At 36.2% G+C, this 27,908-nt stretch overlaps 2 protein-coding genes across 4 annotated transcripts in view; one reads left to right on the forward strand and one right to left on the reverse strand.

Moving 5' to 3' along the window:
- The window catches only part of CENPP (centromere protein P), a 229,806-nt gene that overhangs the window by 116,725 nt on the left and 85,173 nt on the right, over positions 1–27,908 (forward strand). The gene's annotated exons all lie outside the window — the stretch shown is intronic.
- ASPN (asporin) lies at positions 1,242–25,961 on the reverse strand. The gene is made up of 8 exons (XM_081524393.1): positions 25,710–25,961; positions 18,659–18,925; positions 16,021–16,133; positions 11,795–12,008; positions 10,647–10,757; positions 4,793–4,886; positions 4,275–4,413; positions 1,242–2,507 (listed from the first exon to the last, which is right to left on the reverse strand). Exons 2-8 carry the CDS (start codon positions 18,900–18,902, stop codon positions 2,310–2,312), a joined length of 1,113 nt encoding a protein of 370 aa, XP_081380519.1. The 5' UTR covers positions 18,903–18,925; positions 25,710–25,961; the 3' UTR covers positions 1,242–2,309.

A 27,908-nucleotide genomic window follows, 5' to 3' on the forward strand; every position in this document is an offset into this window, starting at 1 on the left:
AATCTTTAATTTTTCTTGTCAGTAAATTATTGTCTAGTGTAATAGTTAAGCATATTTCATGAATCTTTATGGTTTACAAAACATTTTTCATACGCTTTTTTCATTCAGTTCTTATAGCAACCTATCAGATCAGTAGTGTCATCCCTAGCCTTTTTAGATGAGAAGACAGGTTCAAAGAGATGGTGATTAGCTCAAAGCTATAAGTAGAACTGGATTTCTGGGTATGTATTTTCAACTCAGACCTCTGCATCCCTGGGCTCTTTCTGTTATATCACTGCTGGTGGTATTATTTTAATCACAGTTTGATCTTGCCCTTACAGTTTTCAGTTCAGTTCAGTTCAGTCACTCAGTCGTGTCTGACTCTTTTCAACCCCATGGACTGCAGCATGCCAGGCTTCCCTGTCCATCACCAAATCTCAGAGCTCGCTCAAACTCATGTTCATTGAGTCGGTGATGCCATCCAACCGTCTCATCCTCTGTCATCCCCTTCTCCTCCTGCCTTCAATCTTTCCCAGCATCAGGGTCTTTTCAGATGAGTCAGGTCTTCACATCAGGTGGCCAAAGTATTAGAGTTTCAGCTTCAGCATCAGTCCTTCCAATGAATATTCAGGACTGATTTCCTTTAGGATTGACTGTTTTACCAAACAAAAATAACTATTTTATTTCAGGTTTGCAAACTTGTGTCAGATTTTAGAAATTAAATAAATTTTCTATAAAGCAGTGGCTCTCAACCAGCTACAGTTTGGCTCCACCCTTTCCCCCTGGCACATTGGCATGTTTTGGAAAAATAGTTGATTGTCATACTGTGGTGCAAGTGCTACTGGCATCTAGTAAATACAGACCAAGGAGCTGCCAGACATTCTGCAAAGGACAGGATAGCACCCCTTCCCTGTCCCCCCCCGCCCAGAATGATCTAGCCTACAATGTCAGCAGTGCCAAAGTTGGGAAACCTCACTGTCAAGAACAGATCTATTTACTCTTTCTTGACCTGGATATCCCAACCCTCCACCCCTTTTTATGCGTCTGTAATGTACGGCTCCCCCCAAAATTATTTGAAGTCTAGTTTTTGAGGTGGTTTACTATAAAGGTGATTAGCTCTCATAGTACAGGTATGATTTGCATTGTTTCAATACTATTATTAAGAATAAGCATTAACACTGTACTAAAAGTGTTATATATAAGAGTTTTATGAAAAATAGTTTATGTTTCTGGGTGGGGGAAGAAAAACCAAAGCACAGATATTTTATTTCAAACCGATATTTTAATGTTTTCCTTATTTTTTTAGTTTTATTTATGTTGAACAGCAAAAAATATATATGTAAGTACTCTTAATTTTTATACAGAGCTAGTTTCTATTTAATACTCTGCCTATTCAGTTATACAAGATGTGTTCTTCGGAGTTATCCAGTCTGTGCATATTTAAGGAGACAGTTTGGTGTAGAGTTGATAGTATCCAGTCTCTTCCAACCAAGGTCTTACAAAGGGACATCTTGAAAATATTCGTTAGCATTGAGGTGACAGTGTTATTAGCAATTGACACTCTGTTAAAAACTTATAATAACTGTAATAATAAAAAAAATGTGAGATTTTATATAAACACTCACTATGCATTTCTGTAGAGAGTTTATAACTGGGTAATAATAATTAAAAAGAAAAGCATTTGCTACAGCTTGAAAAACAGCTGTTATGAATAGCATCTATTTGAGTTGGTAATAAACACTTACTGAAGACTTTATTATAAAGAAGTTTTAAACATAAAGACAGTAAGTCTTGAAGATGTGAGAATTTGAATAAGATTATATCAAACCATACTTATCATTATTAGAAATATTACAGTCATACCCAAGTTTTTAAAGACAGAATAAGAATAGTATAATGTATTCTTTATATAACCGTACTTGTCGATTTTCTTTGTCCAGTAGCAAATGAAAGAACACAAATTTTGCTAAGTCAAGCATTCCATTTACAGTACAGTTCTTTTTTAAATGCACTTGATAACAAAGTGTTAAATACCGAATGTCTTATTTTTTGTTACTGAGAAAGAATGTTCAAGCATGAAATATATGCAAAATCATTTACATGTAAAAGGAAACTGCAATAAATGCCTACTTCCTTTAATCCTAATGTATCAATAGTTTTTGCAAAATTCTGTTGAAATTTATTGTCGTACAGTAAGTCAGTGAACTTAACCACATGGGAATAGATTTTTCCATTGGTGCATAGTACCACCATTATTAATAGAGTTCAAGTATTCCAAATGTAACAATTTTCAGATTTTATATTAAATGTATATCACTAATTACTAATTATCACTTTCTGAAGTTCCCAAGCTGAACACTCATTCTGCTCAAAACACAACGAAATGTTGCAGGTTGTACCTCCCAATACTTCACCGGGTTGTTGGATAAACTTATTGCACTGTATAAAGATTTCTTCATCTTTGGCACTGTTGGGCAGAAGTCATTCACTCCCACTTTTGTAATTGAATTAGAATGAAGAAAAATTATCTGTTGTAATGGGGGAAAGAATGGATTAAAAATTCATCATAAATGTAAAAAAGAAGATATTCTGTTTGTAGTCAGCATTTGTTCATGGCTTTGTCTCTGTTTTGAACTGATTTGGACATATTTTGCTTGAAATTAATGTGCTCATTTATGCCTGTTAAATATTTGTTATAAGACTCAAGCTCCTGTGTTATACAGAAATTGCTCTATATGTGAAGTGTGGTGTAGTATTCATGCCAAAGCCCAGGTCAGCCTGGTCAGCACATGCCACTCTCCTATCTCTGTCTCTCTCTTTCTCTCTCTGCATACACACACTCAAACACACATGTAGATGAAAGTTTTTTGTCGTGCAGTAAGTCAGTAGACTTACCACATGGGAATAGATTTTTGCTTTTATGCATAGTAAGACCCAACTTTTACATATGGATGTGTGTGTGTAGGGTTATTTCAGTGCCATATGCAATAATGTGTTTTTAAAGTATTAGAAATGAGTGGAAGAATGAAATTGAATACTTTAAGAAATAGATTTATAATATGAACGTGAAGAATTTTTAGCTAGCATTTTCTGTGTTCAAAGGAGAGAAGTGTAGGTAGAGCTACTTTTTGTTTTATAGAAAAATATGTCTATCGACATCTTAAATACATATCTGTAATGTAGCATCAACAGCTGAATCTTTATTTGCACCAATGGACAAAATACAATTTTATAGGCTGTGTATATGTCTTGTTAAATTATTACTCAGAAAAAAATGGAAAATATAAGACCTTCCCTTCATTTCCTTTAATAGCCCTATAAATTTCTTCTTTGAACTCTTTTGGCAACTGAGATTTCTAGGAAGTAAAAGCAATCTACTTAACTGATAATGTTTTGGCATATTAGAAAGAAGGAGCCTTGTAGAAGCAAGTGGCTCAAGACCCAGTTTTGTTCTCAATATGTTTTTCCTTGGAAGATGAGGACATTGTACAATAATATATCAAGAAAAGCATGTGAGAAAAATGGACTAAAGGTGATATGAGACTAAGTAGGGATGCTTAATTTGAGGTCCATAGATGGAAATCAGGAAGATCTGTGAAATTCCTAAAATTATGTGAAAAGATTTTCTTCATATTTTTTCTTGGGAGTATCTAAAGCTTTATCAGATTCTCCAACAATTCTGTGGTCCCTTCCAGCTAGTCAAGAGTTGCCAGATTAGAAGGGAAACTTTTTCTAACAAGGAAGAACAAGAAATGTGAGCCCTTAATGCTCCAAACACTGACTTTTGGTTATATATTCTGGCCTGAGTTTTTTAAAAAGCATGCACACTTCTAATCTGGCACCACATTGATAGTGAAAACACCTGCGACTTTATCCACATGCTCTTCCTTCATAAAATGGTTACAGAATGAAAGGTTATATAATCCTGCTAGATTTCCTCCTGACCTATCCTGCCTTTACATAGTTATTGCCACCCCAGAAACCTGAAATTAGCTGTCAGCACCTTCACCACAATGACCTTGACAGTTTCAGCAGAAGAAACTGAGGGTAAGAAATGGGGTCCTGAGTGTTTTAGCTGATACCTTAATAGAAACTGGCCTTCTAACACTCTCTTGCTGCATAAAACATCTTGGATAATCTGGAGGGTCATTAGGATGTGAATTAGGAGGGTCATTAGGGTGTTAGGAGGATCATTAGGGTGTGAGGCTACTTGCTTCTTTGCTTCAGATACTAATATGTTTCATGAAAACAAAGGAAAGTATTAATATCTACAAAACACAAATAGAATGTTTTACCTGGAGGTATTTCAACTCTTGTAACCCTGAAGGGACTTTTTTTAGTTTGTTGTTTTCTAGGTGTATTTCTCTCACACGTGGTATGTTAGCAAGACTTCCATTTTCAATATCTGTGATCTTGTTGTTTCCTAGACCCAGCCTAAAAATGATATAAAATGCATCAACTCTTGAGCAGATGATATGATTCAGTTAGCTGAAAAACAACTAAGTTAGAAATATTTGTATATATGTTCAGAGAAAGGTATTCCATGCTTTCTTTTAATAACCTATTTCAGGATGTAATAGCCCTCTCCTCTACTGTCAGAAAATTTTCTAACCTATGTGCAACAAAAGGAACATTTGGAAAGTGTCCTTTTACTCATTCCCTCTTTCATTTCTGAGACAGAATGATAGCAATCCATTCTAGTTTTCCCTTAATCTTGATTGTGTCCCTCTACACATTCTCTAAGAAGTTTCATTAATATTGTCATCATATGGACTACCACTTACAAGCTGCATAGGATTTGAGGAATGTTTACCTTTGCAGATCTTTGTATCGTTTAAAATCCTCGAGTTCCACAACTGAAATTTTATTATAATCTAAATGTAGCTCCAGTAAAGTTGAAGGTAGTTCTAATGATAAGAAAAGAAATATGTATGTTAGATCAGGCTAAGACCAAGCCCTATTGATTATTTATTTACTTGTTAAGTTTCACATTATAGACTTAGGCAGTTTTGTGGGATTTGCTTTTTTTCATTATTATTATTATGGAAAATTTCAAACATAGAAAAATAGAAACTAGAATTATGAGTTACCTTGCTGGTTGCTTGGCTTCAACAGTTATCTCCATTTTTCGAATTTTGTTTCATCTACCTTAGTAGTTACTTGTTATTGATTTGTTTTTATTTATTTATTTTTTTGCTAGAGTACTTAAAATCAAATTTCATATATAATGTCATTTTGCTTGTAAAGACTAGACATCTCTAACACCATAAGGTCATCTTTTTTTTCCCCTTACATAATCATCATGTCTGTATCATGTCTAACAAAATTAGCAACAATTCTTTCCTATCATCTAATAATCATTTCCCTAATAACCTCAAGTATATTATTTTACAGTTGATTTGTTCAGGTCAGGATCCAAATAAAGTATACAGAATATATTTGAGTCTTGTATCTCTTTAAATCTCTTCTTCTGTTACATACTACCTCCTCTTTCTCCTTCTATTGATTTGTTTCAGATATTAAATTGTTTGAGATACTCATTTGTAGATTGAGCTAATGGCCTCTGTCTAGGCCCTTTATTTCTTATTACCTATTAGTTAGATCTACAGACCAGATTAGATTCAGTAAATTATTCTTTCATCTGATAGTCTTTACACTTATTCATTGATTACTGCTACTTAGATTTATTATTTCATTAACATTTGGCAAATGGTGATTTTCTGATTTCATCATTCATTATGCATTTGTTAGGTGAGATTCTTCTCTAAAGAATTTTCCTTCATTAATTATTTAGTTACTTTATACTACAGTTTTTATAGAAAAATCAGCATAAATGTTTGATTTCATTAAAGTAGTGAATTGGTACAATAACCAGAGGTGACCAATGAATTTTTTTTCTAATTTTTGGCCACATCCTTCAGCCAGTAATTGGGGACCTTAGTTCCCCAACCAGGGATCAAACCTGTGCATCCTGCATTGATTGGATGGTGGAGTCTTAACCACTGGACTGCTGGGAAAGTCCTGATGAATTTTTTTTTATATATCATTATTTTCCTGGGCTCCAAAATCATAGCGGGCAGTTACTGCAGCCACAAAATTAAAAGATGCTTGCTCCTTAGAAGAAAACTTATGACAGACCTAAATAGCATATTAAAAAGCAGAGACATCATTTTACCAACAAAGGTCCGTATAGTCAAAGCTATGGTTTTTCCAGTAGTCATGTACAGATGTGAGAGTTGGACCATAAAGAAGGCAGAGCGCCAAAGGATTGATGCTATCAAATTGTGGTGCTGGAGAACCTCTTGAGAGTGCCTTGCACAACAAGGAGATCAAACCAGTCAGTCCTAAAGGAAATCAACCCTGAATATTCATTGAAAGGACTGATGCTGAAGCTGAAGCTCCAATACTTTGGCCACCTGATTCGAAGAGAGGACTCATTGGAAAAGACCGTGATGCTGGGAAAGACTGAGGGCAGGAGGAGAAGAGGACAACAGAGGATGAGATGGCTGGATGGCATCACCAACTCAATGGACGAATTTGAGCAAACTCTGGGTGATTGAAGGCAAGGGAAGCCTGGTGTACTACAGTCCATGGGGTTGCGAAGAGTCGGACAAGACTGAACAGCATAAACACAAGAATTTTTTTCCTCTGTTTGATATGTTTGATTCACTGCAGTTCTGACTCCAGCTCTCTCCATATTAACTGAAGCTGGAATGAAAGAGACTAACCAGAACATTCAGTCAGACCTCATTTCATTAATCCTACACATAATGTATTATTTTTCAATCAAAACTTCCTGTTGCCCAGCTAGGAAATGCATTATTTTTTTCAATTCTTGCTAAAACATTTCCTTACTTTATTAGTATTAAGACTGTTAAAGATAATTGACACATCCTTATGAATAGCAATATTCATCGTGGCTGAATTTATATTGATTTTATAATGTACTTTTATTTTTAAAAATAAATAAATTAGAGAGCAGGAAGATAATTCTAAACTGAAAGCATTCTAATTTCTTGAATTCAGATCAGTTCAGCTTACTCATATTTAAGGAATGACTATACTCACGTATAAAAACATAAAACTGCTGTATGTTTTTTTGCTAATGACATTACTTGTTTATTTTATATTTATTTTATAGTATGGAAATAATGTTAGACAAAAAGCAAATTCAAGCGATTTTCTTATTTGAGTTCAAAATAGGTCGTAAAGCAGCATAGACAACTTGCAACATCAACAACGCATTTGGCTGAGGAACTACTAACAAATGTGAAGTGCAGTGGTAGTTCAAGAAGTTTTGCAAAGAAGACAAGAGCCTTGAAAATGAAAAGTGTAGTGGCTGGCCATCAGAAGTTGACAGTGACCAATTGAGAGCAATCCTCGAAGCCGATCCTCTTAAAACTACAAGGAAAGGAAGGAAAGTCGCTCAGTCGTGTCCGACTCTTTGCGACCCCGTGGACTGTAGCCTGCCAGGCTCCTCCGTCCATGGGATTCTCCAGGCAAGAATACTGGAGTGGTTTGCCATTTCCTTCTCCAGGGGATCTTCCCGACCCAGGGATCGAACCCAGGTCTCCCGCATTGGAGGCAGACGCTTTAACCTCTGAGCCACCAAAACTACAAGAGAAGTTGCCAAAGAACTCAACATTGACCATTCTGTGATCATTCTGCATTTGAAGCAAATTGGAAATATGAAAAAGCTTAGTAAGCGGGTGTCTCATGAACTGACCAAAAATCAAAAAAATCATTGTTTTGAAGTGTTGTCTTCTCTTATTCTGTGCAAAAATGATGAGTTGTTTCTCGATTAGATTGTGACATGTGATGAAAAGTGGATTTTATATGACAACCAGCAACAACCAGCTCAGTGGTTGGTCTGAGAAGAAGCTCCAAAGCTCTTCCCAAATCCAAACTTGCACCAAAAAAATGTCATGGTCACTATTTCGTGGTCTGCTGCCAGTCTGATCCACTGTAGTTTTCTGAATCCCAGCGAAACCATTACATTTGAGAAGTATGCTCAGTAAATCGGTGAGATGCATAGAAAACTGCAACACCTGCAGCTGGCCTTGGGCAATAGAATAGGCCCAATTCTTCTCCATGACAGTGCCCAACTACATGTCACACAACCATCACTTCAAAATTGATCGAATTGGGCTCCAAAGTTTTGCCTCATCGTCCATATTTACCTGACCTCTCATCAATCAACTACCAATTCTTCAAGCATCTTGACAGCTCTTTGCAGGGAAATGCTTCCACAACCAGCAGGATACAGAAAATGCTTTCAAAGAGTTCGTCGAATCCTAAAGAATGGATTTTTATACTACAGCCGTAAACAAACTTATTTCTCGTTGACAAAAAATGTGTAGATTGTAATGGTTCCTATTTTGATTAATAAAGAGGTGTTTGAACCTAGTTATAATGATTTAAGATTAACAATATGAAAGCACAATTACTTTTGCATCAATGTAGGATATTTCTGTATCTACTCTATATTCAAACAGGTCTCTCTTCCGCTCTACACAATTCCCATTATATAACAAAATTTTCTAATTGAATATGAAATCTACTACTTGATTCTACTTCTTTTTTTTTTTTGGTATGGCCATTTTTATTTTTAAAGTCTTTATAGTTAACAACATTATTTCTGTTTTATGTTTTGGTTTTTTGGCTACAAGGCATGTGGCATCTTTGCTTCTTGACCAGGGATCAAACCTGCACCGCTTGCATTGGAAGGTGAAATCTTAACTACTGGAGACAGGAAAACCGCTTTTCATTCATCCTACGTTGTCAGGTCTAGTAAGAATCCTCTGGACCTCTGCCTGTTGCAATGGGTAGTGATGATTGAATTATAACATTTAGGCAGTCAACCTTAACATTTGAGCAAATAAGGCATAAAAACAAAAAACTGTCTTTTGAATGTCATAAGGATTTTAATGTCATAAGCTTCCCTTGTAGCTCAGCTGGTTAAGAATCTACCTGCAATGCAGGAGACCTGGGTTCGATCCTTGGGTTGGGAAGATCCTCTGCAGAAGGGAAAGGCTACCCACTCCAGTATTCTGGCCTGGAGAATTCCATGGACTGTATAGTGTATGGGGTTGCAAAGAGTTGGACACGACTGAGCGACTCTTACTTACTAAGGATCTTAAAGGAGTAGTTATGTAAATTTAGAGATTTGAAATTTAAATTTCTAAAGATATAAAATGTTCCTTTAGACTTTGGAAAAATCTTGAGAACTTCATAAGGAGTTAAAACTTCATTTAAAGATACACTTTGAAACTTGAAGAGAATTACTCTCAGCATGTTCTGTAGTATAAGAAAACTGCTAATATAAATATAAAGAGTGATGATAACTGCAAGACCTGTGAGCCACAGCTCTGGGGTGGTGCCCTGTTCTTCTGCTTTAGTACATCCTCTTACCGTCTGTGTCAGCTTCCAGCTTATGAAAGTGATTTTATTTAACTTGTTAGAAAGAGTATGTATTTTTGTTGTTGTTGTTGTTCTAAAGATTATATGGTAAATATAGTATTTTAGCTTTCTTGTGGAAAAACAGCCATCTCCTTGAAAACTAAGTTAAGGTTGTTTTTAATTGTATAAGTTCTGAAGTAAACTGATTTTTCCTATACTAAATGAAATTGCCTTTCCAATTTCACTTTTACTTTAGATGAAATGAAAGATCAGTAATAGCTTTGCTAGATTTTTTAAATTATCAGCTTATGTTTGTTTTGTTAATCTGGATCTACTGAGTAATATAGAAAAGGAGTTAATGATAAAATAGAAGAAAAAAAAGATTATTGATGATTTTACTGTGGATATTGAAAGACAGGGCTGTTTGAAAGGAAAATATATTAATCATAGGGGTTATTTCTGATCCAGGTATTAGCATAGGAGAGAGACTTTGTCAAGGGGGAAGAAGGTGAGACTTTAAGCATGGGCTTGGAGAAAGGTAAATCCTATCTAGTTAGTCATCAGTCTGGAATCTTATAATTAATGCTTTAGAAAATTGGTCCTGTGGCAAACTAAAGAAGCATTTTACTTTGAGACACCAGCTTCAGGTCACATGATAAAGAGCATGGTGCTCATTCTGGTACTGGTTATGTCTCTCTTGTAAGAGTGTTTAGCATGTGCCCAACATTGTCTTCAGACATTTCTGTGCATTAGCCTGTTAATGTACACAGCTTGGCTTTAAAAAAAAATGAAGTGTAGAGTTCCTTGCCCAGAGTATGCACCCACCCCTGCCACAGCCAGCATCTGCCAGTCTCTCCTCACAATTCCCACCCTAAACTACTACTACAAGCCTGGAGAAAGGTCTCTGACCCTGTGCATTTCCCTCTGCTTTCTTCTCTACAGAATTCTCACCTCTCTAAGACACTTCACAGAATGACGGGTATAGATGAGTAAATGTCAGGAAAGAGAAAATAAAAAGTTTATTGCTTCTTAAGTTTTATTCTCCCTGGGAATAAAGATTATGTTTTCATACTGTCAAAAAAGAAAAAAAAACAAACAAACTCTACCTATGGTTCTTCTTGTGTACATGAGAAAACACTAAATTTCATACTATAGTGACCAGATACACGGGTACAAAAGAATTCTGTGGTTTTGACAGTATTGATAGCATTACATTTAATGGTCATTTTAAGATGACAATTTAAAAAATACTATATATAAATACAAACCTTTTGGAATTGAGGTCAGTTTTGCTTCTGCAATTCTGATATGGAACACTGTTACCCCTTCAAATGCCCCTGGTTCAATCCCATTGTTATCCAGAGGGTTTGCACTCATTTCTGTGGGGGAGGGGTGGAATTATATAATTTAGCACACATAATGTTGTATATGAGGAAACTCAGAATACAGAGATGCGTGTCCCTAGAAGTGTGAGCATTTATTGTTCAGACTCTTCTTTGCTCAGTATATCTGTTTCTGTGTCTATCTACTCTCCTTTCTGTAAATCTAAGATGACAGAATGCTTTGTACTACATAGGCTGGACTATATAACATCTTTACTATTTTGCTTTGAATTACTAAATCAATAACTTACTTATTCTTTTCCAACCATGAGCATGATCAAGAGTTTGTTACAGTAATACTACATTAGGAAGAAAGACCATCATTAATATAATTAAAAACCTTTGTGTTTTCCAGTGTACATTTATTTGTCACCTAAACTTTTTTTTTTTTTAATTGCAAGTCAATTAAAAATTATTTGTTAACAGAAATATAACTGAGGAAGTACCAGATAGTGAAGCCATTTGGTAAATGTCTGGCACTTGGTTGAATAAATGAGTAAGTGAATGAGAATATTGGTTAGGAATTTTGAATAGATATTGTGGGGGAAGATGGCATGGTTATACCATGGGTGTTAGAAGTAAAATAGTGTGTAGAATTTAAAGTATATAGTAAAAATGCCATAGCTCAATAATCTTAAAGAAATAATGAAAAGTTAGGTGTACATTCTAAATAATATCTGAATTAATTTTGTAGGTTATATTTGAGTAGTTTTTACATTAAAAATGATATCTTGAAATTAAATAAGAATAACAGATATTCACCAGTTAAGGTACAATCAGAAAACAGAAACCACATTAGGGAATTCTTGAGAGTGCATGTGTATTTATGTACAAAACGTGTATTTCTTTAAGTGCTATAAATTTTGTTTGATACTTTAATTGATTTATGAATGGCTTATCTAGGTAAAGCTTATTAGATTCAAAAAATTAATTTTAGAAATTATCAGTCCTAAATTTGTTAATGATGATAAAGATCTCTATATCTTTATATTGCATATAATTTCAAAATGTTCCATTTATTTGCAAAAACTTACCTAAAACATGTAAAGCATTCATTCCTTTGAATGTCTCCTTTTGTATTTTCTTAACTTTATTGTCATGAATTCTGAGTTCTGCTAATGATTTGGGAAGATTAAGCGGTATTTCACTTAGTTGATTGTGGGACAAATATAGCCTTCGCAACTTCTTTGTGGTTAGAAAGGCTTTTGGGTGAATCTTTGTTAGCTTATTGTTGTTCAGAATCAAAGCCTAGATAAAGCATAAAAAGTTGTACTGAATCAGGAATTTAATTTACCAATATTTGACTACCAATATTCAGCAGTGATTGGAAATCATGGAAATCAATGCAAATTGTGTCATTCATATACTTTATTAACCATGTAAATAATTCTCCAGTCCAATCTAAGCTAATACACATACGTGCATGCGCGCACACACACACACACACACACACACACATACTTACCACTGAGTTGAAACAGTGCAAAGGTTTAACAATTGGTTTCACGCCTTTGGTTTATCTTTGAGTAGGTGAGGTGTTCCCATGTTTAAGGTTTCCCTCTCCTATTTCAATTCGTGAAAGTAATGAATGGTATTATCTTTATCTTATCTTAAACCTGTTCACTCTACAAAGTTAAGTTCAGTACACACCAAATACATTTTTGCATGATTTTATCTACTCTTAAAACCTCATTTCTGTCTTGTTTACCAATGCTTACTGTTTTCTCCAGAATAGAGACTTGTAAGAATAAATTCCTACAATGTGCCCTCAGCATTCTGGCATGCTGTAGACACTGGGGAGGTGGTTGTAGGTTCTGAGGAATGACTCAACCCCTTCTCAGTTCTGTGGCTATTTCTCGCTGCAACGTGGCAACACTCTTCAGAAGAGACACAACCCCAGAAAGTGAAAGAACTTATACCAGTCTGAATATGCATTCCCCACAGTCAAACCCAAACCCTTTATGACACGTTGAGGGTCTGACTGCAGCCATCTAAGTCTACTGGGGTGCAGAACAAAACTGGGAAAGTCTTTGGAGCAGGGCTTGCCAGTCACCTAGTAACTATTTTCAAAATATGCCAGATTTTGCAGAAAGAATTTTCAATGTTTCCCAAGGGCAATGGCGGGTGGTTTAGCTTTCCTAAAACTTTTTATTCCTCTCTGCTAATCTGGATCCTCTCATTCTTTTATGGAGCAGATCTAGATTCTTTCCTTTTGACTTCTGTCTCTGGTACCATTCTCTCCCCATTGTTTCCAGAGTGACTTAATATGCCTTTATACTGTTATTTACATTGTTGTTGTTTCACAGACGAAACACAAATACTTTGGCAGTTAAAGTCCCTTTATTATCATGTTTACTGGTTTCACTGTAGGCCTTTACTGTCTCCTTTTTCTTACCCTTCTTTCAGACATCACTAATTTTAATAATTTCAACTAAAAAAGGTTAAATTGAGAAGAACTTAAACTACATTTTGTTACCAACTGGTGAAATATGCTCCTTTCTTTGTGCTGCCAAATTTAGAATGTGTTCTCTTTTCCTTTGGTTATACTGAAAAAAATGAGAGGACAGGGAAGATTGAACAGCTTGGCAAACTCACTCAACCCCCATGAGGTAAATTTAACAGAAATTATTTCTCTCCTCTTAGTGACGAGGAAATGAGCACAGTGCAGAGAAGTGATTTGCCCCCCTGCCTGCCCCCGCCCCTCTGCCCTCCATACTTTGCTCTTCCTCTTGTGTGCACTTCCTGTGGGCTGCCACTGTCAGCAGCCCCAAAGGGAATGTGGGCCTCCATTAGATCCAACCATCACAAATGGGGTTTTGTTTGTTTTTTCCCTCTGGTTAAGACATGTTGTCTTATGGCATAAAAGGAAGGATAAGTAATACGAAATGGGGTGAGAATTTTTAACCCTCAAATGCTGCCCCAGCAAATTGAGTTAGCCCAGTGTCTCCATTTAAGCAGTACTTTCAATGTTGGCTTTCACGTGAAAATTCCAAACATAGCAGTCACGGAGCCCCAGTGTGGTTATATGTAAGGACAGAGGATGAGAAAAGTATAGTCTTTGAGCAGTAGAACAATAAGTCTTCATGATGAATGTGTCTGTAATAACGGGCTGGAAGTGAACTTGGAATATGTGTGTGTGTGTGTAGTGATCTCACTTATTCTCTAATGCTTCATTGTTCTCTGTGCAAGAATCAGAGTGCCAAACAAGCAGCTAAAACATAATATAGAGAATTTATAGGATATCTAAAAAAATAATTTTAATTCTCTTTAAAGACCAGTGCCATATAAATGAGACTATAATTAAATAAGTGTTTTGAGATATACAGCATGTAACAATTTAAGTATAAAGTGTGCTTTAAAAAGTGCTTTACATCCATGCATTGACCAGTCTAGAAAGACTAAGCTGGTGGCAATGGTATTTGACAGTTGGACTCTGAGAACCTTACATGCATTCACTTGTCTAAATAACCATTCTGAATTCCGTACTATTATCACACTTCTTTTACAACTGAGAGAAGTCAGACTTAGAGAAGTAAGTCACTTTCCCAATGTTTCTAATTCTGTTAGAACCAAGATTTCAGCCTGGGACTGCTGAACTCCAGAACACTTCAGTTCAGTGCCATTTAAAAATTGACTAAAAGAAAGTTAAGGAGGCCTAAGACAGCTCCTGATGCCTTTTCGATTCTCATTTCTCAGTGAATAACTGAGTACATGTAGGTTAAATCCCTGGAATACTCCTAAAATATAATAAAATAGTGATGTGGCAAGTTAAAAACTTAATTATTCAGAATTAAATATGGCATTAATGATTGTGCTTTTATAGATAAATATAGGTTGAAGAAGTGGTAGAAGCATTCACTATATTTCCACTTTTATTATCTGAGGGTAAAATAATGGCCTTGCTATTCTTTAAAAGTCTCTAGTCTGAAGTTAGTGGGGTAGACTGGACAGATCCTATTATGCTATTTCTGACTGTCTGTTTAAGTGAGGCCTCAGTTATAAGATATATATATGTTCTTCCATTTGCTCTTTTCTTTTTAACATGAAAACTTTATTATGTATGGGATCCTAGCAAATCTGCACTGTACATTTGAAAGGGAAAAGAACAGTCAAGGCCCCACAAGCCCAGCCACCTGGCAGTGCAAGGGAGAGTATGGCTTCACAGGGGGTTGACCTGGGCTCTCCCTGGGTGCCATCCCTGCCAGGCCTTATCAGGGGGATTTAGCAAGACAGCTTGAGTAAAACACCCCACATGGTGCCTAGATCACAATCATCCAGCTGACATTTAAGCACTGGTTTCGTAATGGGACTTGGTAGTCTCCTTTCCCTGCCTGCCAGGGTGGTTCAGCAGGGTTCATGCAGGTAGAGTGGCCTCAAGCCTCTCACACATAGGAAGAGAACAGGGCTACATGGATGGCTACATAGCAAGAGACTGCTATGGTCATAATATCTCTCCCATCTCCTCTTAGTGCCTTGCAGGTAGCAGGTTTACTCTCTTCTCTCCAGCATAGCATGAGAGTGTGGAAAAACAGCCTGGAAGAGCAGTATTGTCTTACCACCACAGCCTGGAGCAGAAAGGAGGCTGTTCCACTCTAACATTACTCTGAGGGGAAGAGATGACACCCCATGTCTGTGACAGTGTGAAATCAGGTTCTTCCCCCAAACTGAAGTTCAAATAGCATTCAGAATTTTACCTGCTAAAATCTAGAGGCCCAAAATGTTAAATAGAGAAATAAGAATCTTTAAAATTTTGGAAAGCTAAAATATTAATCAGTATAGTAAGAAAAGTTCTTTTTCATCTTCAGAAGTCTAGAAAAAAGCCATCCAGATATATTTAATCAATTATGTATGTTGCACATGCTGCTCTTAGAGCTTTGTGATTTCTTAAGTCAGTGGGTTTGCATACTGCTTTTCTTACATTGTACATTAATAAGTTCTTATAAATAATCATAGTTTCATTACTTTAGTGTGTAATGACTGTGATTACTGAAATGATCTCATCTAAGGACCATTTACTTGAATTCTTAGCCCACTGCCTTTCAATGGTCTATTATTCAGTAAATGTCAGTTGAATCAAATTAATAATTGAATTAAATCTATAATTTTTCATTAACTAGAACAATGCAAAATAACAGGATTTTGTCATTCATCACACAGAGAAAAGAAAGACTTGTTTATACAAACACAAATACAAGTAATCATTTTAGCAGTGATAGAGATTTTCACTTAAATATTTGAAAATATGAACATGTATTCTTACATAAAGTGAGGTGAGTCCTTTAAAGTCATTTTCTTTGATTTCCTTAATTTTATTGTTTTGAAGGTCAACCATTCGAGTATCAAATGGAATGTTGCTTGGGACGGAGGATAGACCTGAGAAATAAACACATTGCGTACATATTATATCCTAAAGATAAGATTGCTGATATACATGTGCTTTTTAAGAAATTCATGATTGCCATTAAACAGTAGATGACTTAACGTGTAGCAGATGACAAAAACATTGGTCTTTGCAATGGCCTAATGATCTTATCAAGTAACTTTATTTTTACAAGATGTCTAGCTGGGTCTAGCTATCAGTTCAGTCACAGTGACATTAAATGGAGCTAAGTTGAAGTGCTCTAATATGACTACGAGGAGGAGACCTACAGTGGAGGCACAGATTCTACTCATGCACTTTTGACTAAAGAATATTGACATTCTTTGCAGATTTTCAGGCAGTCGTAGTGCTAAATTGGAGCCTGTGCGTTTTGATCACTTTAAGAAGCATCAATATGTAGAAAGTTATGCTTAGAAAATAGATAAATAAGTTTATTTTCATGTACACTATTAAAAACCTTACCACCCATTTCTTTCAATAATGAGCTCCTCTAATTAGTTGTAAATTATTTGATTTACAAAAATTTATTTATCTGTTTGTGACCCCATGGACTGTAGCCTGCCAGGCTCCTCTGTCCATGGACTTCTCCAGGCAAGAATACTGCAGTGGGTAGCCATCCCTTTCTCCAGGGGATCTTCCTGACAGAAATATCAAAACTGGGTCTCCTGCATTGCAAATGGATTCTTTACAGTCTGAGCCACCAGGGAAGCCCTAATTAAATTATTTAAAGACGTAAATTAGCAGGAGCAATATGTGTGCGTTTCTTCCTTACTTTCCTTGCTTTCCCTAAATGGCTGAAAATGTGCACCCCTGATTGTTATCAGACATTCCATATGATAGTTATGCTTGATGAGCATGGGGCCTTCTTGGTTTTCCTCTACATTTTATTATTGAAACATTCAAATATACAGAAAAGTTTAAAGAATTTTACAGTGAAAACTAATATTCCTTTTTCTCCCATCATTTTACTATGCTATACTTACTGTCCATCCATCCATCAATTTATCTTTTTTATGTATTTTACAGTGAGTTTCAGATATTACTACACTTTTAGTGGAGCCATCCTTACTCCTGAAGAGTGTTGTTGTTCTTTAGTCGCTAAGTCACATTTGACTCCTTTATGACCCCATGGTCTGTAGCCCACTAGGCTCCTGATGAGTAATATTAATATTATATTTAATAGCCCAAAATTGAAGAATTCAATATTAAAAAATACTGTGAATGTCAACATTCCACTTGACAGCCCTCGATACTTTCCCCTTTATACTCTAAAATTGACAATTCTTTGAAGAAGTTTGACATAGTTGGAAAGAGGGAAAAGGGGGTAACTTGATGGGTTACCAAGATAGCAGCAGTTTTGTTAGGAGATTACTTTGATTTTAGAAAATAAGTGGAAGGTCTTGTAGGAAGCTAGAGGTTCTGCAGACAGGACCTGTAACATAAATTTTGACAAACCTTCCCTTACCCTACCCCTGATGAGTTGGGAAGTTTCATTTTCCGCAGTCATGGGATAGGTGACGTTTATGTTGCTAACAGTGCCATGTCATTTTAAAGGTATGTGCCTGTATATTCCATTAAGGCTTTCACAGTGATTCTAGCTGATAATAATATCATCTTTTTCTGGATGGTTTTTGTTCACCTTTCTCATTGTATCCTGTAATAACACATTTTTAAAGTCTCTGGAATTCACTGTAACAAGTTTTGAATATTGCCACAAATGCTCTGACCATGGGAAATGAATCTAAAGCTTGCAGAGGCACTGTCTGCTCGTATATACCCTCCAAGTGGCCTTGATGAGCTCCAGGTCCAGTATGGGAGATGTGAACTATACCTTTGGCTTCCCACAGTGAGTCAGGTCTGAGTCTTCTGTGTTTTGGAAATAACTGACTACAGTTTCAATGGATATTCCTGTTACGCCTCTCCCTGAGTATGCCCTTCTGTTTGACAGCACTTTTATTAGAAGTATTAAAATAATAAAATACTCAACAGAGAATTATACATTTTTAAGAGACTTTAGAAAGTGACTTGCGTTTCAGCCACTTCTTTTCTAGATAGTTTTAAACCCAAATCATTCAAAACAAATAGAATATTGTCTTTAAAATGTCTAGATTAGAGATTTCACAAACTCTATAACCTATTCATTGTTCTCGACAGACAGCTTACTTTGTTATTGTAGAATTTTGCTAGAAAGCACAGTTTAAACCAGTTGACACTCTATGAGATGAAACCGCAGTGACATCCATTCTCTCTGAAGGAAATTAAAGTGAAGTACTGATTCAAATTTGGAGAGAGAAGGAAATGTTCTTTATATGAAATTTCCAGTGTTTTCCTTGGATTTTCTGGATTTTGAAAATAAGTTTGGATGAACTTTGGGGTTTGTTATACTTCTCAAGAATTTAAATGAAAAAAATTCCTTTACAATTAGCTGATTTTTAAAATTTCAGTGAGGTCTTTCCCTATCCTTTAAATTTTGTCAGAACAACATCATTCTTCAAAACAAATTGATGTATGTTCTTACCTAGATCAGAACAGTGTACAACTCTCGAATAGCATTGGCATCCAAATGGACATGTTGAAAACAGATCAAATGGGAAGAAGGGGTTAATTGGCTCTCTTGTTGGAAAGAGAGAGTTGTCAGCATCACTATCACCTTCATCTTCCATGTCCTTCAGCATCATATTCTTCAGTGTCATGTACGAAGGGTGAAATGATGGTTTGGCAGAGCACAAAGTCAAGAACACTAGAAGCACATACTCCTTCATGTCTTCCTGTGTAGAGGACCAATCTAGAAGTAAGTAGACATTGAGGATTAGGTTCAATTTTAAATAGATATAGTTCCTGCTGCTATATATTTCTCAGGGCTGGCAAGAATACAATGAAATGACATTCTTATTTGTTACTAATGTGAGAGTAAGTTTATTAAAAGTTTTTGGAAAGCAGTGCAACAATATGCATTGGATGCTCTATGAATATCTTTATTTTTCATCTAGTAATTCTACTTTTGGCATCTAGTCTCAAGAAACAATTCTAATGTGCATAAAGGTGTTCATCACAGAATTAGATAGTAGCAAAAGATAATTTAAGATTATACTAATGGTTAAAGGGAAATAGTAAAATAAAATAGGGTGTGTTTATTCCATGAAATACTTTGGAACTCACAAAATATTTGCAAGTATATTTAAAAATATGAAATGCTGTTTTTTGAAAGAAAATATGAAAATATCTATATGTAGTATACTTACACACACACACACAAATCCTGGCACAAATATACCTGATTGATGATATTATCTGGGTTGTAGAGTCATATCTTTTTTTCTTCAGTTTCTACACTGAGCAATAAGAACTACATTTATACCTAGGAAACTAATGTTTTGTTTTGTTTAAAAAAAAAAAAGCAGATTATCATATTCCTTTATTCCTAAATCTTTCCATTGCCTTAATGTCTATGTCACTTTTAAAGTAAAATTCTTCATGTCCCATTAGTACATCTGGAAGTTTTCTTTAACTTCTGTCCCACCAGCCTCCCTAGCCTCATTCTCAGAGTTAGTTACTTTTTCCACAGTGTTACTGGATTTCTTCCTTCCAATCTATTCCATTATCTAAAACATCTGATGTCCAGGCCATTCTTTCTCAACTCATCGTTCCACTGAGTTCCTTTTGTTTAATTTTTCGGGGGTGGGGGTGTTATCATTTGTGTTTTTCTAAAGCCCATACAGAACTGGAATGTACAAGTGAGAAACTTCTGAGGATTTATTGTCATATGATGGCAGATCTTCCGACAGGTATGTTTATATATCGTGGTTTCTTAACCATTAACTGTGAAACATACATTTTTTGTTAATTTTCAAAAAGTAAAACCATTATATTATCATCTAAAACAGACTTATGCCTGTCTTCCCTTTGGGGCATTCAGCTGGCCGCACATAAATGCCATTGGTGAGGCTGTAGCCTGGCAGGGGGTAGTCCACATGCAGCCGAGTTACCCAGCAGTGTGGCTGGGCGGCTATGCCTGAGCATCAGAGAGCACCTTAGCCACAAAAGGCTTCTAGAGTCACTTAAAATTGACCCAAGCTCAGGAAGACCTGGCTCCCCGAATCCTTGAATTATGTCAGCTTCTTACAATTTTCCAGAAGTTAGGTTTAATGTCTCTCCACCGCCTTGCTATTTCTGGACTTGAAAATCAGAAATGAATTAACTACTTTAATTAAAATATTCATATATATGTGTATATGTTTTAATCATCAGAAGAAGATTTAAAAAAAAACACCCTACTGTAATCAGTGATTAACCTGATAATTAACATTATTTAACTCTTAGAAATCTATATGGCAATATGCACATTTTGCCCAATGGACATCACCAGCCTTGTCAGATTTCCCTATGATAACTCACACTCAGTTGTGCTAGATAAGGGGGAATATAGGACACAGAACAGTAAAAGCTTTTTTATTTTTATAACCTTATTCTGACTCCTACCTCAGGAACAGTTCCGCCCTCCCATCTTTGCACTGCCTTGTGGAATTGTCAGTTCAGTTTATTCTAGATACATCTCTCAGATTAACCAGGAGGAATAGGAAGTACAAAGAGCTTCAGTGGCTTCCCCAAGGCCACATGACCAAATTGAACTAGAACTTGAGTTAGAGCTCATGTGTTCTGACCCATCCTTGCATCTTCTGCTACAACCCACTCAGGAGCACTCTCTTTTATCTTCTTTTAGCTAGTGGCTTCTGTCATCTCTTCCTTTCCAGCCAGTCCACACATTGCTATCCCGTATACATCTCTGCACAAAGGAGTGCACTCACAGATTTCAGAGGGTGGAAATGAGGGTGATGAGGTAGTCAGATTTGTATAGTACAGAGAGAAATTGTGCTGGCAACTCAAGGCCCAGCAGCTTCTGTCAGCAGGTTACCATTCCAGTCACCCTGGAATCCTGGCACTGGCACCTGGCTATGGTAAACTGGGCTTCATTTCCAACATCGTTTTGGCACATCGCTTCTGCTTCTTGGGTGCCTGCCCAACTTTGCTCCATTATGTGTCTCGACCACAGGTTTCTTTGTGGTTCCTGGCTCCTTAATGCTTGGTGCTCTGCCTTGTCTTGATTTCTAAAATTCTCATTCTTGAGCTAATTTAGCTTTTGCTCCTATCAAAACCAAAGCTTGTCCCTAGTACCAATTTATTCTTTAAGATTGTTCTGCATTGCAGCTCTATCTTCTAGGTCCATAGCTGCCCTGGCCTTGTTTGACCTTGGTGGAGAAGTTAGTGGTGGTGAAGAATTAAATGTCATTTGATGTCCTGTCTCTAGCTTTCTTTGAGGTTGCTGGAGTTTTTCATTGGGCATTTATCAGGACCCACTGGGTACTAGGCACAGATACAGAATCCATGAAGTAGAATGTATTTGGATGCTTTCAGTGGACATGTCTCTCCCTATGCACTTCTCTCACAATTCCTTGCTCAAAAAGCAAAAACACACCTTCTAATCCACTACTCTCAGGTAAGTGTGGAATTATTGTAAAAGTGAATGCTTAAATGTCAGGTGCACTAATAGAAAAAGTAAAAAATAAATGCTCAAGTTAGTAAATAGAACTAAACTGCAGGTGGTCAGTGTCAGCTGTGTACACTGTGACTCTAATGTTTTAGAAGAATCTCCAGATGTGTGGTTCACAGACTCTGAAAGTTAAATTCTTCACCGTAAGTCTCTGTACTCCTCATAACCTCCAATTTACTATTTAAGACCAATAGAAATCAAGACATCAATAAAATATACATACACAAAAAAATGGTTGAAATAGAATATACAAACCTAATAAAAGGGATAGTGGGATTATGAGTTAAAGGTTATTTTCTTGTCTATGGTGCATATTTTATAAATTATTATTTTGCTTTTTAAATATTTCAAATAGCAGTCTGCAACAAAATTGTCTTTGCTCTGGTCCTCCATGTATTTTTGCCTTTTCTTAGCACTTCTATAGTATTAGACAGTACAGTTAAAGGTTTCCTGTATTCTACCCCCTCAAAAGTCAACCAACAATGCTTCAAAATAGTTTGGAGCTACAATTTCTGGTAGGGCTAGCACTGTTTACTCTAGTCCATGGGAGGCAGAAGAATTTTAATAAGGTTGTTTTTGAATTGATTGGTTGTTTGAGTTTCATTGGTTTTTGTTTTTGTTTTGGGTAGAAACTTAGAGATAAATAGGTTGTAGTTTCCCTGTCTAGACCAGAAAAATCTAACATATAATATCCCACAAATATAGACCTAAGAAAACCATAAAACTTAAAAAAAAAAAAAATACTTGTAATAAGAGGAATATGTTAGAGATCCAAAGTGGGAAGCCATGCCACGTCTTGGCCTTTCCACGTAGCCTGACAGCAGGCCAAGGACTTGCCTTCATTCCTGCAAACCCGATTTCCTGCTGCGCTCATGTTGCCCTGTGACATAGAAGAGCCCTGGAGTGGGATGCAGGCTGGGATGAGGAAGAGAAAAGCAGTTGTGACAGACTTAGAGGGACACTGGTGTGAGGAGCAGAGCTGGAAGGATGCACAGAAGGGTGGTGTACAGGTGAAGGACAGGAGGGAAGCCAGGCATGAAGTGAGGGTGGGGGGGTTGTTTCTCTTCCATGTCTCTCCCAATGGGCTTTTGATCAGCCTACTTGCAGAGTCAGAAGGAGCATCAGTCAGTTTCCTTTCCTCTCTTCTTCTTATACTGATGGGCTACAGGAGATCCTCCCTGCCTTAGATGAGATGGCAACTCTGGCTTGCTAGATGAGGCAGTGGCTCCTCTGTGGTAGCTGGGAAGCTTTCCTTTGGCTGGCTGGTGGGGGCAGCCACCGGTCATGCCTTCCTGGACCCTTCCCTTGTGAGTGAGAGAGGAGACATGCGGAAGCAGGAAAAGTCATTTAGTTGAAACTCCCTCCCGGTGTTGAAGTTTCCTCCAGAACATTGTGGACCAGATGGTGTGTCTGCTCTCTGATTGCATGACTCCAGTGAGAGGACTCAGGGAGCACACCTCCTCAAGAGGCATCTAGTTCCACTGTTGTCCATCTGTGGTTGGTAGGAAATTCTTTATAAAGACCAAAAATGCCTTCTGTCACAGTCTTCTCTCTGTGCTGCTTCTGTCTCCTATTAGTCACATGAAATTAATCTGATCTTTTTGCATTCTCTTATCCTGGTTACTTGAAAAGAAAAGTCAGGAGAACCTTGATTCCATGAGGAATTTACCAGTTATTCTCTTCATTTGAAATGACAAAGCCTTGATAAAAACAAGTTATTATAGACCCTAAACCTCTCCCTATTCTAGTTAAGCAATTTTTATCAGTAGGAAAATACTGGAATGTCTAAGAGGGAACACTAAACAGTAGTGTTTTTCTATTCAATGTGGAATGTAGAGAATATTGTTTCTCATTTAAATGATGTGCCTTTTAGTTGTTTATCTTATTTTGAGATTTTGAGCATATTAATATGGATCAAGCTCTTATTTGTTTAGTTTTGGCAGTATTTAGATTGTTATTTTTAAAACCTTTTAAAGTGTTTATGTCTTGTTCTCAAGAAAACTCAGTATTTCCCTGATTTAAACCAGTTTTGCCAGAGTTTCCTACTCATAGAAAGCTTTGAATTTTGGTTTCAAGTTTCTCTGAGTAGTATTTGAAATATTATTTCAATGCTACTGCTGTTATTACCAAGCCATGACATATTAGAGCCAGGAGAGGCCTTTGAGACTTTGCTACTGTGCCCTCTTTTAAAGTGGAGGAACCTGAAGCTGGCCTCCTCATTCCTGCATTGTCCACCCTTCTGCTTAGCCTCCTCTAAATGGGTCTTACTCTCACAGTGACTTCAGACAGTAACCAGACTCTCCTCGGAGAGAATGGGGCGAGAGGTTTGGCCAAGTTCTTAGGACTGGAATTGTAGCTAAGAAGTGTCTTTCTGAATTTACATAAGCTCCTATTTTATGCTTAAATGTTCCACAAACTTAGAATGGAAAATCTGTCTAAGTGAAATGGTATTTCCTCTCAGACACTATTATTAGGAAAATAAGTCACTGTGCTTTTAAATGCTATCCTTAAAGGTCCACTTGGCTGAAATGTTCCTATCAATTCACATGTACCAATAATAGTTTTCAATATATAAATGTGATATACCATCCTTTGTGTATTCACAAAAGGCATCCAGACCAAATTCAGCTGTAATCAAGGTACTTGTAAGTGAACAAGTTAAGTTAAACATCCAAAGATGCATTTGGAAACTTACTCACAGTACCTTTTGGTCATGGAAACAGATACTTTTAAAGCCTATGATTTCCTTAAAGAAATAATTAACTTTACCTCAAAAGTATAAATAGCAGCTGATTGAAGAACTTGCTGGCTGCTTTCCCCTTTATATGTTTTGTCCTTCATCAGTTTTTCCATGCATCCAGCAACCTAGCTTCCTTTAAAAACAAAAAACTCCTACCTCTTCATTTTTCTAATTTTTCCTATGTTTCCTTAAAACTTGTGCTTGTAAAGTTAATCTATTCTGTCTCAAACCTCAGGTCAGATATCTGAATATTCTTTTTTAATGTAGTAGTTGTAACAGAAGACTGCATATCCCCTCTTCTTTCCACCAGTATCCTATTTTTCTAAATACTAAAAACTTCAAGGTGCTTTTATATGTGTGTGGGCTTATGTTTTTTTTTTTTTAAACAACTCAATTCTTAGTGGAATTTTTAAATTCTTTATTTTTAAAGATATATAGACTCCCTAAGATTTCTTTGTAACTTAATCCTATACCATGTGGCTATTGTTTATGGCTGCCACACCTCCAAATAGATTTAACAAGAAAGAAAACTGTGCTCTATTAGATTATGAGGGAGTAGAATATTAAATACATTGTTTAATCTTTTAAGAATTTACTTTGAGAGGGGATAAAGGACATTTTTATTTTACATTCTGACTAGATTTTGTGAAGTCTCTAATCTTTCATATTGAATATAGAGCTTATTAAACTTTGCTGATAAATATTCTTTCTTAAAGTTACATGAATCTCCATTTTAACTGTCCAGTACCATTTCATTACATAAGAATAAGGAAGACATTTGTCAAGGAAAAACATGAATATTCAAATGTATAAGTAGAAACATTTAAATAACTCATATTTTTTAAATGCCTTAGAAAATAAAATAGTTCCACATTTTGGAAAAAAATTTTTTTACTATTTTAACTTAATGTATTTTTAATATCCCCAAGCTTTTTTATCATTAATGTTATTTTTTAAAAGAATATATTCATAAAATGTTTGTTTAAATGACTTTAAAAGTCAATCATGTTAAATTTTATGGTAAAGCATAATGACAGGTTATCATCTAGCTGTTTTAAGAAGTCAGAGTTATGTTGAAAATAAATCCATTATATATAAAATATAAAAGCTAGAGTAATATTACATATGTATCTAAAGTGCTGTTTTTTAAGAAATTATACAGATAAACCTTAAACTATATTATATAATTTACAGGCATTTATGTTAATAACATTAATGTCCTCTTAGTATTGACTAAAATAATTGTACACTCGTACATGAAAAAAAGACATGAAAACATACCTTGTAAGAAGAGAGTAAGTCCTCTTGAAAGTAGAATTTTCCACAGTGTACTACAAATCTATAACATAAATGTGCTCAGCTACTATTTAAGAAGAAAATATGAGAAAGCATTACATTTAAAAGAAAAACACCCTTCTACAGAGCCTCGTGTGACTGCACCCTGGGTGACACTGGAATAAGCTGCTTCCACAGATTAGCCCATGTTAGTACTGAGAAGCGAGATTAAAACTTGTTACTGCTCATGTGTTTTCCATCACTGTTTGTATCATAGCCAAGACTTCTAGCTAAACTCTAGACGTCTACTGGAAGATTCTGAAGAAAAAAAAAAGAGTCTAATAATTCATGGCAACTGGCCATTGAAAGTACAGTCAAAGTCATTCAAGAAATACCTGATTTGGAAAAAATACTTTATGAAATTCTTAAATGAATGAATACTTATACATTACAGACTTAAAATTCACTCTATATAGACTAACAAAATATTTATCAATTTTAGAAAGGGGTACTGAAAGAGTACATTATTGAAATATAAACCCAATCTCCAGATATACCTAAGAAAGGAGCCATGCTGTTAATTTTCTTCAGATGACTGAAGCTGTTAACATCAAGCATATGTCTCAAGATTTTCTTTAAAACCTTTTACTCCTGCCATAGGCATGTCAGTGGAACTGCAGACCAGGCCCTATATAATCCTTCTAGCCTTTATACTGTGATACAAACGTAGACTCAAGGATACAGGTGATGCCTCCTTGAACTTTCACTTTTCAAGAGAATGTCACTTATGACCACATAGCATTTAGGGAGGATGTGGGAGCAAGAAAGCAACATTCTCTGTTACCCTGAAAGAATGCCCAATTCACATCAGTTAAGAGACCATCCTTCAAGAGGACATTTTTCTAAGTCTGGTGAGAAAGACTCACCACTACTAGGTAACACCAAACCAGCATCCTCATGATGTGCAGATTTGGGGGCCAGCCTGTTTGCAAAGCGTGTTTCTAGTAGTTAGCAAAATTTCTTCTCTCCTCCCACAAAGAAAATCTGCCTGTTGTTTGTTCCCAATTCCCAGAGAAATGGAACATGTTGAAGCAAGCCATAGCAAGAGTACTGCGCCTCCATTGTACAGGGCAGCCAGCCATCAGTTAAATAAAATATCTTTCTGTGGCCCTCACATCAGAGAGTTCCATATGCTGGACCTCCCTATGAAGAATTTTAGGCCTGCCCTGGGTGCAGCACCTGAGGTTTGGCAGGCCTCCTGTTTGGTTATAATGCTCATGTCCATATTTATTCAGTTATATTTAGTTCAAAACATTTGTCTGTTACCTTGATGAATTGGGACATTGTAAAGGTTGAACTGGATTTTATTAACCTGGGTTCCATCAAAGCAACGACCATAAATGGGAAGCTCCTTGGGCAGAAATCTGTGTCCTTCACAATGTTTTGTTTTTCTAACTTTAACTGGAGGTAAAGTTTACATTCCAGAAAAATAAACATCATAATGGTACAGCTCAATTAATTTTCACAAACACCTAATCAAGAAATCCCAGCACTCTCAGACCCCTCTTCCAAATCACTCTCTCTTCAGAGGAAGCTGCTGTCTGACTTCAAACACTGTAGTTTCCTGAACTTTCCATGTATATGGGTCATACATTACATTCTCTTTTGAGCCTGGATTTCTTCATCCAGTGTTATGTTTTAGAGATCCGTCAAGGTCATTGTAGTTAGCAATAGTTTGTTTATTCTCATTATAAGCATACCTTCTTGTGCTTCACTTCATTGTGTTTCACAGATCGAGTGTTTTGTTTGTGTTTTTTCATGAACTGAAGGTTTGAGGCAACCCTGTGTCAAGCTTAACTATTGGCCAGTAGTTTCCAATAGCATTTGCTCACTTCATGTCTATGTCACATTTTGGTAATTTTTGCAATATTGCAAACTTTTCCATTGTTATTATATTTCTTATGGTGATCTATGGTCAGTGGTCTTTGCTGTTACTACACTTTACTGATGGCTCAGATGATGGTTAGCATTTTTAGCAATAAAATCTGTTTAATTAGGTATATACTTTTCTTTTAAAGACATAATGATATTGCATGGTAACACTTGGCTGGGGCTGAGTGGCAGCTCCTCCTCACAATGGAACATGTGCTTCCCACCCGCTACCTTTGCCTCTGTGCACACAGTGCCCCTCTCCCATATTACTCT

Source organism: Giraffa tippelskirchi, chromosome 1 (assembly GCF_054371585.1).
Source record: "Giraffa tippelskirchi isolate mGirTip1 chromosome 1, T2T-mGirTip1v1.2.pri, whole genome shotgun sequence".
Classification (NCBI taxonomy): Eukaryota; Metazoa; Chordata; class Mammalia; order Artiodactyla; family Giraffidae; genus Giraffa; species Giraffa tippelskirchi.

Bases quoted from the DNA above. Each gene is read 5' to 3' on its own strand.
- ASPN (XM_081524393.1), bottom strand. From the start codon at position 18,902: ATGAAGGAGTATGTGCTTCTAGTGTTCTTGACTTTGTGCTCTGCCAAA. The intron at 12,009-16,020 runs GTAAGAATACAT...TGCTTTATCTAG, and splicing joins AAGGACTCACCTCACTTTAT to GCTTTGATTCTGAACAACAA. The intron at 10,758-11,794 runs GTAAGTTTTTGC...CCTCCCCCACAG, and splicing joins GAATGCTTTACATGTTTTAG to AAATGAGTGCAAACCCTCTG.